This window comes from Hyperolius riggenbachi, chromosome 1, assembly GCF_040937935.1.
Source record: "Hyperolius riggenbachi isolate aHypRig1 chromosome 1, aHypRig1.pri, whole genome shotgun sequence".
Classification (NCBI taxonomy): domain Eukaryota; kingdom Metazoa; phylum Chordata; class Amphibia; order Anura; family Hyperoliidae; genus Hyperolius; species Hyperolius riggenbachi.
Window position 1 is genome coordinate 314433075 of NC_090646.1, and position 12846 is coordinate 314445920.

Genomic DNA, 12846 nt, shown 5'->3' on the forward strand with positions numbered 1-12846 from the left:
TGACCATTTTTCAGGTCTGCATGCTGCAGGTCCCTGGAGAGGAGACCTGTTTTCATTCTGCAAGTTTCAGACTTGCTGTTCTGGTGGGGGATTTGCATCCACTTGTCATGCAAATTGCTCATCTGCTTCCTTTGAAGGCTTGCAGTATAAATACAATTTCCTCCCAGAATTCCCTGCTGGTCATAAAGGTTTGGTTCTGCTGGACTTACCTTGAGTTTCAGCCCCTCTGCTAACTGTTTGCTAATATTGTTTTAGAGTAGTTATCCTTGGGAGTGCACTAGCATTCCTTCTAGTGCAGTCAGATTGTTTATATCTGTATGGCCTAGTTCTGTCTTGTCTTGTCTGTTTGGATCGTATTCACCCTAGTGGTAGAGGCGGTGGATCCTTCTGTGCTCTGTCTTGGAGTGTCGGCCAGAGCAGCGGTTGCTACTGGTTGCTCCTTCGGTCTGTCTGTTTGGATTGCATTTGCCCTAGCGGTAGAGGCGGTGGATCCTTCTGTGCTCTGTCTTGGAGTGTAGGCCAGAGCAGCGGTTGTTACTGGTTGCTCCTTCTGTCTGTCTTATCTGGAACGAACGCTTGCTGTTGTCTGGGTGAGGCAACCGATTAGCAAGCGTTCGTGTTCTCTGTTTATTTTCATTTTCCGCGTTTTATTAGTTAGTCAGGGTTGGTACGTTTTGTCACTGTTGCGCTTATTGTGCGGTGACCGTGCCGTGAACGCGCTTTTGTCGCTATTGCGCTTAACGTGTAGTGACTGCGTTTAGCTAGTCCTGTCTGTTCCTTCGTGTTGCATTGCAGTTTGCTATTGGTTCTGTCTTTATTCATTCTATGCTCTGTCTTTAATCTGTCTTGTGTCTCTGCTAGCAATCGCCGTTCTTGCGATTGCTTTCTCACTTTGGTCTTCGCTGTTGTATGTCAACCGTCGCTGGGTGGCGACTAGATTGGTGGACATGCAATTCTGTCTCTGTGCTCACTCTCTCTTGAGTGGCTATATTGCCCTGTGTTGCTTCACTTCGTACAATCTCCATCTGGCATCTGTGGTTGTACAGAGACCGAGTTCCTCTGTACTCCACAGCTCCATCTGCCGGTTGGAATTCCTCTCTCAGGTGCATTTGCACCAAAGTTGGGTTCCTCTATCCAAACGCTTGTGAAGGGTTTCCGCGGTGTCAGCGCACAACATGACCACGGAGATAATTCCACATTCGTTACACGTGCACTTTATATTTTTACCTCCACATTTTACAATTTTGGTTACATGAAATGGGCTACTTGAAGTTTTACCTACCTCCTTACTCTTTACACTGTCCCCACCCCCCATAATGTTAGGCTCCCACTGTCTTATTACCTTATCTTGTCTACATATTGAGACTTTACCCTCCCACCTCCCCCTGGATCCTAGTTTAAAATCTCCTCCAACTATTTAGCTATCTTCTCCCACAATGCAGCTGCACCCTTCCCATTAAGGTGCAGCCCATCCCTGCTGTAGAACCTGTAGCCGACTGCAAAGTCTGCCCAGCTCTCCAGGAACCCAAACCCCTCCTTCCTACACCAATTTCTCAGCCACTTATTTAACTCCCTAAGCTCCCTCTGTCTCTCAGATGTAGCGCATGGCACTGGCAGTATTTCAGAAAACACCACCTTGGAGGTCCTTGCTTTAAGTTTATCTCCAAGTACCTAAAAATCATTTATGAGGACCTTCCATCTCCCACTAACTTTGTCATTGGTGCCAATGTGTACCCAGACAGTCTTCCCCAGCCCCACTCAGTAATCTGTCAATTATTTCCGCTACATGCTGAACCCGAGCACCTGGGAGACAACAGACTGTATGGCATTCACGGTTTCTTCGACAGATTACCCTATCTGTGTGCCTAATAATTGAATCCCCTACCACCAGTATCTGTCTAGCCTTAGCTGCACTCCTATTCCCTTTCTCGTTACAGCAGTCTGCCCCGTGGTTGCTAAGGGACATATCCTGCTGCAGCATTGCTACTCCAAAATCATCCTCCCCAATATTACGCAAACAAGAATACTTATTAGGGAGGGACAACTCGGGACTAGCCTCCCTGCCACTTTTTCCCCTACCCCTTCTAACTATGACCCAAGTAGCGGCTACCTCTGCTTCCTGCTCCGGCTGTACTCCACCCACCTCATCTTCACCGGTTCCCTCCAGTGTCTGGATCGTGAAATCCAAGCTCTTCACCATGTTGTGTATGTGTCTCAGTGTTTCGAGATGCTCATTTAGCTCTCGGACTTCAGCCTCTAACTGAGCAACACGCACACACCCAGGGCAACAGTAAACACTCTCAATCTGCTGATCAAGGCATGCATACATGTTGCAGGATGTACACTGTACTGCATTGTCCAACATGATGACTATTGTGTGGGGAAAAATTACTTAAGGTAAACTGTGGTGGTAAAAGATGATACGGGAGAGTGAGTGAAGCTGGGGAGTGAGTGAAGCTGGGGTGGAGGAGAGGGAGATTGAGTGGAGCTCGGGAGTGAGTGAAGCTGGGGTGGAGGAGAGGGAGTGAAGCTGGGGTGGAGGAGAGAGAGAGTGAGTGAAGCTGGGGTGGAGGAGAGGGAGTGAAGCTGGGGTGGAGGAGAGGGAGAGTGAGTGAAGCTGGGGTGGAGGAGAGGGAGAGTGAGTGAGTGAGTGAAGCAGGGGAGTGAGTGAAGTTGGGGTGGTTAAGGTATTTGCTCCCGTTTTGTGCCTGTGTTCTAAAGCCTGTTTTTAACACCTATGCCACTTGTGTTGAAGACACTTAGTGAGCAAGCCACAGACTGAGCAAGCTCAGGTACTGAGTCCTGAAGCTGACCAAATACCTCCTGATACAGCTAATCCCTCCCCCTAGCTAATTGCCTGTCTGCTAAGCAAAGTGGAGGGAAAAGAAAAAAATATATACATTTAAAAAGTGACACTTGCTGCTCAAGATATCAGATGAACCGCAATACACTATCCACCAGATATCACAACAGCAGCTTGGTATCTTCCACTGTGGTGTCCTAATCGCCACAAATTTTCGGAAGGCCTCAGAGTCCACCAGCTGGTATGGTAACAGCTGGCGAGCTAACACTTCCGCCAAGCCAGCTGTCAGATGTCGGGCAAGGGGGTGACTGGCAGACATTGGCTTAAAGATTTTGTTAACGAACACCTGGCTGCTGTGGGCAGAAGAGCAGGAACCACTCAAGTTGAGAGGCGGAGTGGAGGAGGGTGGCTGTGAAGGTGCAAGGGATAAAGGGGCTGAAGATGCTGCACCTGAAGGAGGAAGAGGAGGCGGAGGGTGGCTTTGCTTTTGTGTGCTGCTTTTCCTCAGGTGGTCATACCATTGCAGTTTGTGCTTTTTCATCATGTGCCTTCGTAAGGCAGTTGTCCCTATGCGGGTCTTGGTCTTTCCACAGCTCAATTTTTGGTGGCAGAGAGTACAGATGCTCTCATCTGAGGCAGACACAGAAAAAAATGTCCACACCGCTGAGCCCTGGGATGATGGCATTGTGGTGGTGGTGGCAGCAGCTGACCTTGAAGGACATGTTAGTTGGCTGTCCATAGGTGGCAATACATGCCGCCGGACACTGCCATGAGCTGTTTCTGACGACAAGCTTGTCCTGCTTCTTTCAGCAACTTGTCTCCTACTCCTATCTGACTGCCCCACTGAACTGTTCATCTGGTCTATTGGGAACTCACGTGATATCCATGGCAGTATCATCATCATAATCATCCTCCACAGCTTCGCTTTTACAGACACCTCAAAAACTGCACCAACAGCAGCTACTTCATCATCCTCACACCTTACGTCCATAGTGACGCCTAACTCAGACATATGAGGTGGTGTAACATGCTTAGCGCCTTCATGTTGTTGTAACAATAATGGCTGTGAATCAGTTAATTACCTACCAAATAACTCCTGCGAACTTTCAAATGGAGCGGATGTGGTGCTAGTAGTATCGCAGGTGGCTGCAGACTGAGTGTTAAGTGGGGTGCCAGAATCAGAGCAGGAGGAGGAAGATATGTCACGGTTCCATGCAGAAGCGGAGGAAGATGAGGTGTTCTGTGTTAAATAGTCAACTACGTCCTGACAATCTTGGGAGTTGATGGCACTTGCCTTCTGAACACCAGGGTTGCTCGAATGGACCCAAATTCGATTCAAGTGCATTCGAATCCAGGTTTGGGTCAAATCCGGATTCGACCGTGATCATGACTATAGAATTCGATTTGAATTTGCATTTGAGTCGTGATCACGAATTGAATCTGGATCACGAGTCGTAATCACGAATGGCCTTAAAGGAATACTTAAGTCAAAATAAAAAAATGATTTTTACTCACCTGGGGCATCCCTCAGCCCCCTGAAGCTGTATGGTGCCCTCGCAGCCTGGCTCCGATCCTCCTGTCCCCGCCGGCAGCTACTTCCGGGTTCGGCGACAGCCACTGACAGGCTGGGAACGCTATACCAGCATAGAGGGTGATATAGCGGCTGGGAATGCGGAGAATCACTCGCGTTCCCAGCCTGTCGGCGGCTGTCGCCGAACCCGGAAGTAGCCGCCGGCGGGGACAGGGGGATCGGAGCCGGGCTGCGAGGGCACCATACAGCTTCAAGGGGCTGATGGATGCCCCAGGTGAATAAAAATCATTTTTTTTATTTTGACTTAAGTATTCCTTTAAAGCATCATGTTGTTTTTTTTTTTTAAAGAAAAAGCACAATTAAATATATGAGGAGGTGTAATAAAAAAAAAATTGATAGAAAACATTTTTTTCTGTATTTGTTTGTTTATTCTTCTTCACCGTCTTCACCTTCTTCTTTTTCTTCTTTTTCTTCTTTTTCACCATCTTCTTTCTTACCATCATCTTCACCATCTTCTTCTTCACCACCTGGTTCTTCCTTTTCACCTGGTTCTTCTTCATTTGGTTCGTCTTCACTTGGTTTTTCATTTTCTTCTTCACCTGGTTCTTTTTCACCTGGTTCTTCTTCACCTGGTTCTTCTTCTTCACCTGGTTCTTCTTCTTCTTCTTTTTCACCACCTGGTTGTTATTCTTCTTCTTCTTCACCTGGTTCTTCTTCTTCTTCACCATCTTCTTTTTCATTTTTTGTCCTTTTTCTTCCTCTTGTACCAAACTTAATGCTTTTTCCCCTTACAAATTATTTTTGAAATTTTTCATCAACAGCATAACTAAATTTCTGACTGTTGTGTTGTCCATATTCGGGGGATGAAGTGAACGGTATGAACTGACTTGACTAATACAATGTGCAGTCACACAGATGCAGTGAAAAGGTATACACTGACTGCTGGTATAACAATGTGCAGTCACACAGGTGCAGTGAAAAGGTATGCACTGACTGGTATATAAAACATCGTGCTGTCACACAGATGTAGTGACTGCTGGTGGTATAATGCAATGTGCAGTCACACAGGTGCAGTGAAAAGGTATGCACTGACTGGTATATAAAACAGTGTGCTGTCACAGATGCAGTGAGAGGTATGCATTGACTGCTGGTGGTATAATGCAATGTGCAGTCACACAGGTGCAGTGAAAAGGTATGCACTGAATGTGCTAGGGCTGGAACAGTATAGCAATTTGGAAGGGCCAGCTGCGACAAACTGGGCAGTATATGTAGTGTCAGTGGGCCACACACACAAAAAAAATCAAAAGAACATTAGCTCTCAAAAGAGCTTTTTTTGTGGTGCTTTTTAGCAACAAATATCAGCAAGGAGCAAGCTAAAAAGACGCAACTAAGCTTTCCCTACCTCTCCAGCAATGTCTCTCCCTTATCTCTCACTACGTGCAGCAAATAAAGTGAGAACATGGCCAACGCTGCAGCCTTTTATAAGTGTGGGGGGGGGGGGCTCCAGGAGGGAGTGCAGCCTGATTGGCTGCCATGTGTCTGCTGACTGTGATGTAGAGGGTCAAAGTTTAGCCCAACGATGTAGTATAGGGGGCGGGTCGAACTTGCTAAAAGTTCACGGCCGGGCCATCTCTATCTCTCAAACTTTTCACAATTAGATTTTGATACTTTTACATAGTTACATAGTGTAAAAGTATCAAAATCTAATTGTGAAAAGTTTGAGAGATAGAGATGGCCCGACCGTGAACTTTTAGCAAGTTCGACCCGCCCCCTATACTACATCATTGGGCTAAACTTTGACCCTCTACATCACAGTCAGCAGACACATGGCAGCCAATCAGGCAGCACTCCCTCCTGGAGCCCCCCCACTTATAAAAGGCAGCAGCGTTGGCCATGTTCTCACTTTATTTGCTGCATGTAGTGAGAGATAAGGGAGAGACATTGCTGGAGAGATACTTGATACTTTTCTTCTTATATTATTGATGATTGGCTGCAGACATATCAGGGGTCTCACTTTCAGTTGACTTTTTATGTGTTTTTTTTTTTTTTTTTTTTTTTTTTTTTGTCGCATTAGGTTTTGATACGTTTTGTACCGTAGAGTTGTGTATTTGATGTTTGTTTTGTGTTTAGGGTTTGTATGACTGTAGTGCGAATGTCAGTGTTGTTGTTGGTTTTTTTTCCCGGGGTCTGCTGCAGGGGTGCGCAGGATGAGATCTCTTATAAAGCACAAGGAACGTATTTCACTATAGGACGAAGAAGTGTGGAAAGATTGGGGCTTGTTACCCTAAAACTGTAGGAGGAGTAGTGTATGGAAAATGGGGGGCACCAATAATAATAATAATAAGAAGAAGAAGAACGAGCTAAACGCAAATAATATGTTGGCTATTTCATAGCCAACATAACTAGATTGTGTAGTTTCTGAAGAAACCACGTGATGTTGGTTATGTGTCTGACTGGCTGTATGTGGCTTCACCCACCTTGGCAAATTTTAACCCCAGTCTCCCAGTGACCCACTGTGTCAAGTTTGGGATCTCTGGCTTTCATACTAAGAGAATGAGCTTTTTACATTTTCTCATTGAAGTCAATAGGGACTTTTGGGTCCCCACGATGTGACATAATGTTTGAGCTTCACCCCATGACTAAGTGACCCAAGTTTTGTAAGGGTAACTTCAAAGCTGTATGAGTGGCTAAAGTTTAAACATTTCTAATTAAAGTCTAGGGTCTTCGGGGGGGCCGCCGCAGAGGCACAGAGGGTGGGATTGCTTATCAGAGCACAAGCAACCTATTCGGGTATGAGACAAACAAGTGTGCAGTTTCATAATTGTACTCCTAAAGCTCTGGGAGGAGTAGCGTATGGAAAATTGCTACATTTTCTTTTGCCGATTGTAGCCCCTCCCACTTTGGGTTGCTCGCTCGAAATACATATTTTTATTCGGGGTAACACCAACAATATGTGGTCCGAGTATGGGGAGTGTAGCTTCAAAACCGTACATGTGGCAGTGATTTGAAAATTTTCCCTGTCAAAGTCAATACGAGAAAAGGGGTCTTCCAGGGTCTGCCGCAGGGGCGCAGAGGGTGGGATTGCTTATTAAATCACAAGCAACGTACTTTGCCATAAGACAAATAAGTGGGGAAAGTTTGGCGCTTGTACCCCTGAACCTGTAGGAGGGGTAGTATATATAAAATGGGGGGCGCTAATAATAATAATAACTAGATGGTGTCGTTTCTGAAGAAACCACAGGATGTTGGCTATGGAACGCAAGAGGTGTTTTGGCAAGTCGCCCCTGGTGCATAGAGTGTACACAAAGTCGGTGGAACCTGGTTTAAAACTGTGAAAATTGAAGCAGATCAAATTGCACCATTAAAAGCAATCAAAAAGCCTGATTGGCTATTTTGGCTCCACCCACTTTTAAAATTTGGATCCCAGTGACCAAATGTGCCAAGTTTAATGTCTTTGCCATTAACAGTAAAAGAATGGCAGCAACTTATATATTGGCTTGGATTAACAATAGGTAACATTTGATTGGCTGTTTTAAGCTCCGCCCATTTTTCTGAATTTTAACCTCAGCCACCATGTCATGGTCTGTGCCCAGTTTTGTGGCAGTATTTGAAAGTTTTAAACTTGGTGAAATTTCAGTTTCGTGAAATGCATTGGATGTTTGTGGCTCTGCCCACTTTTCCTATTTTTGGAGCGCAGTCACCCAGTGAGTAATTCAGCCAAGTTTGGTACTCCAGACATTTAAACTGTGATAATAGCAGCAGTTTATCATTTTTCATTAAGGTCAATGGCTGAAATCTGATTGGATGTTGTTGCCCCGCCCCTTTTTTTCCTAATTGTGAACCACAGTCACAGTGACTAACACCAAAGTTTGTGAATGCTGGCGTTTAATGTGTAAAAATGGCAGCAGTTTTATTTATTTTTTTATTGTAAATCAATGAGTGAAATTTGATTGGTTGTTGGTGGCTCCACCCACTTTTTCTAAACTTGAAGTGGAAACCCCCAGCAACCACATTTGTGGTTGCTGGGGGTCAGGTCCCTAACTTCAATAATGTGAGAATGGCAGCCTTTTTAATTTTTCCCATTAATATCAATGAAAGAAATCTGATTGGTTGGTTTTTGCCCCGCCCACTTTCCTGAATTTTAATCTTAGTCCCCCAGTGACCAACTGTGCCAAGGTTGAGGACCCTGCCATTAACCGTCTAAGAGCGGCAGCAATTTTAATTTTTCCCATTTAAACGAATGGCTGATATTTGATTGGCTGTTGTAGACTCCGCCCACTTTTTGTAAATTTTATCCGCAATCACCCAGTGACCCACGGAGCCAAGTTTGGGAGTTCTGGCTTCAGTACTGTGAGAATTACAGCTGTTTAAATTGTCTCATTGAAGTCAATAGGGAAAATCTGATCAGTTGTTTGTCGATCCACTCACTTTTTTTGGTCCCCAAAATGTGACATATTTTTTCAGCTTCACCCCATTACCAAGTGACCCAAGTTTGATGAATTTAACTTTAAAGCAGTACGAGTGCCAAAAGTTTAAACTTTTCCAATGAAAGTCTATGGAAAAAAAATGGGGTCTTCAGGGGCCGCCACAGGGGCATGGAGGGTGAAATTGCACAAGCAACCTATTCTGGTATGAGCCGAACAAGTTTGCAAAGTTTCATAATTGTACTCCTAAAACTCTGGGAGAAGTAGCATATAGAAAATTGCTAAATTTTAATTGGCTGTTGGTAGCTCCGCCCACTTTGGGATGCACCCCCAACATACATATTTTAATTTGGGTGACACCAACAATATGTGGTCCGAGTTTGGGGAGTGTAGCTTTAAAATTGTACGAGTGGCAGCGATATAAAATTTTTCCCTGCCAAAGTCAATACGAAAAAGGGGTCTTCCGGGGTCTACCGCAGGGGCGCGGAGGGTGGGATCGCTTAATAAAGCACAAGCAACATACTTCACGATAAGATGGATAAGTGTGGAAAGTTTGGCACTTGTACCCCTGAAACTGTGGGAGGAGTAGAGTATAGAAAATGGGGGGTGGCGCTAATAACTAGATGGTGTCGTTTCTCCGCCCACCTTGCCAAATTTTAACCCCAGTGACCCACTGTGCCAAGTTTGGGAATTCTGGCTTTTATACTGTGAGAATTACAGTTGTTTACATTTTCTCATTGAAGTCAATAGGGAAAATATGATTGGTTGTTAGTGGCTCTGCCCACTTTTTTGCCCCATCTACACGATATGATTCTTTGTATGATTCGATTATGATTCTATTTACGATCCGATTATATCCGCCATGTCTGATTGGGATTCGATTCAGTTCGAATTTGCCATTGCAAAACAATGGCTAATCGAATTGAATCCCGATCGGACATGTCGGATTTAATCGAATCGTATATAGAATCTTAATCGAATCGTGCAAAGAATCGTATCGTGTAGATGGGGCTTTAGAAGCAGCACATCTTGGCTCGTTTGAGGCACTATCCCAGTTAGTGTACAGAGGAGATAAAGCCCCGTATCCATTAACTATCTCAATGAAGGTTGTGATTAAGGCCTGGGAAACAGTGCAAAGTTGGAATTATCTTGGCTGGAACCTAGAGAGGTGAGTAACTTCACTGCTCTCCCTCTCTCTTTCTCCCACTTCCATAACCCTTCTCTCTCCCCCCCCCCCCCCCCCCCATGCAACCAGGCACACTTTATAATGAATTCTCACTCACCCCATTCCCCCCAGTACTTTAGTATGCCTCCATCCCTCATAAATGTTATTCTTGGGCTGGGCTCTCTCTTCCCAGTACAGTCCTTAGAAAGCACAACCATTTGATGGCATTGGAAGCAACATTTACTTATGTGAGGCAGACCTTACACCAGGCCAAATGTCAAAACACCTCTGAATGCCAAAAAGACACTCGCCCCACCTCCTGGGCCAAGACAAACGCAGTCAGTACATTCCCACTGCTGTCTCTCCTTCTTAACTTCATGTGTATGTATGGATATTTTCATTCTGCCAATAAGTCAGTTGTGGCAGGGAGAGGAACAGAAACAGCTGTTCAATCCTGAGATGAGCAGAAACCTGTAAGTATCAGCACATTGCAGTGCTGCTGGAGGGTGAAGGTGCATTTCCACAGGGCTATCAATAATCTGTGTACTTTACACCTACTTCAGGTGAACCCCTTCACCCCAGGGAGCCACTCAGTTCGCCCTCTTTCAGACATGGCTCTGGGTTTAGAAATTAAGTTTTGAAGAATGAAAGGAGCAACATTGTGTTTATTCAACTTCCATATACAGTATCACTTATGACTACTAGTTGGGTGTCAAGCAAAATTACTCTTTGCACTGCAGAAAGAAATACAAGCATGTATATAGGTTTGGTACTACACATGCACATTTCTCACACTATATGTCTCTTTAGGTACACTTTAAATGTTTTTTTTTGAGAGGCAAGGGCCCATATGCAATTAACTTTCTCTCCCCAGTTTTTTCCTAGGTGATATTTTCAAACTTGTTAATAACATGGCTTAAAAACTACCTGCAAGCAAGAAAATGCTCAAAATAATTTTGATAGTCCTTTTTCAACTACTTTTTGGTACTTTTTCATTTGCAAAATGATGAAAATCTATTTTAAATAGAAGATGAACATTCATCTCCTAGGAGAAAACTAAGGAGAAAAAGTGAATTGAATATGGGCCAAGTTCTTCATGCACTTTAGTTCCATGATTACAACAAAACTGTGAGTTTACTATACTTGTTGTGCACTTCTTCTGTTTGCTTTTATTTTTACATGTTTTATTCTAGAACTCAAAAAGTCACAATCCAAAATCGGGAAGTAAAGAAAAGAGAGAAATATTATCATTTGAAAAGATAAAAGAGCAGAGGGAGCGTGAGCGACAGAGGCAACGAGAGAGAGAAATTAGAGAAATGGAGAGGCAGAGGTATGTGTTAAATTCAATTTGAAATTTTCAGCCTTGTAGGTAACATATTACCCAGTGCTGGAGAAGAAATAATGCAACCTGATGGCGTAAGAAATTCTATCAGACTGCCTGTTTGATGGGATCTGAGTTTGATGGGATCTGCTCTAGTGCCATGCTACCTACGGCACTATGCGAGTGCAGTACATGCCAGTGTTAAGAACTGTTGAGTTTTAAAATCATCCGATGTAATCATTGCCCAATGCAAGCGAGTATTTTTCTGGTTTCATGCTACCCAGCAAACATGAAGGTGCATGAGCAAGAACTTATCACCTGCTTGAAGTAGTTCATAAGTCTCTGTCACTTGTTTTAACCACTTAAAGAGAACCTGAGGCAGATTTTTAAAATCTTAATAGGACACAGAGGCATGTTTTGTGCACAGTGACATGCCTCTGTGACCTTCTGCTAGTGCCGCAAGTCCCCCCCCCAGACTCTGCTGTCCCCCCCTGAAAATTTATAGATGTAGTGGCGCAGCTAAGGAGTTGTGGGCCCCGATGCAAGTTTTACAATGGGGCCCCCCAAGCACTCTATACATAGCAATTGATATGGTGCACCAAAACCTGTCAATGGCAACTACAGTGTCAGAAGTGCAATAAGGGGATGGGGAACAGTTTATTAATGATTACCACTATTCAAAGTATCTATAAAAGTGATTATTATGAGCACAGGACCAATAGAGAGCTAATACTGTAGTTGAGGAAGGGCCCTTCGGGGCCCCTCTGGCCCAAGGGCCCCGATGCGGTCGCTACCTCTGCAACCCCAATTGCTACGCCCCTGTATAGATGTTGTGCATCTATAGATCACTTTGCTAAAGATTGTTAAGTCCCTGTCAAATGTTTTTACTGCAACAGTGACAAACACATAACTGCCTATAATCCTGGTTCTCCCAAAGAAGTGCTTCAAACTGTTCAAGCCTTAAAGACCACACCAAGTTATGGCGGGGAGAGTACTGATGAAAAAGCTGCATCGGTGTCCACAAAATGTACTGATGTATGTGGAGAAGGACTCCACAGGAAGTCGTGCAGCAAAATATGTCTGGTCAAAGTATTTCCAGAGGGACAACCACAGAGTGCAGTGAAGATGGATGCCTTTCTTGATGACCAGAGTAATCGTTCATTGGCAAGTCCAGAATTCTTAAACTTGTTCAATATTCAAGGAGAAACCTGTCCCTACACTCTACAAACTTGTTCGGGCCTTGTAAAGGTATCTGGAAGAAGAGCACATGGTTTTGTGGTAACTTCTGAATATGGGAAAACAGAATTTCCACTTCCAACACTTATGGAATGTGACCAGTTGCCAAACAAGCGAGATGAGATCCCTACACGTGAAGTGGCTCTTTATCACACTCATATGAAGCACATAGCCAGCTACATCCCACCTCTTGATGATGATGCAAAGATTCTCCTTCTTTTAGACAGAGACATTCCAAGAGCCCATAAGGTGCCCCAGCATTGCAATAGCCCAAATTATGCTCCTTATCCTTATGCACAGAGATTAGACCTTGGATGGGTTATTATAGGAGACTGTAAAGGATAGCGAAGATACCGCCGCATGGGC

General features: G+C 44.4%; 1 protein-coding gene across 1 annotated transcript in view; it reads left to right on the plus strand.

Moving 5' to 3' along the window:
* LOC137509446 (scaffold attachment factor B2-like) overlaps positions 1-12846 on the plus strand; it is a 996257-nt gene that overhangs the window by 479825 nt on the left and 503586 nt on the right. Inside the window, exon 6 of the mRNA XM_068233833.1 lies at positions 11117-11253. Coding sequence (XP_068089934.1) covers positions 11117-11253 — 137 coding nt within the window. The remainder of the gene's footprint in view (positions 1-11116; positions 11254-12846) is intronic.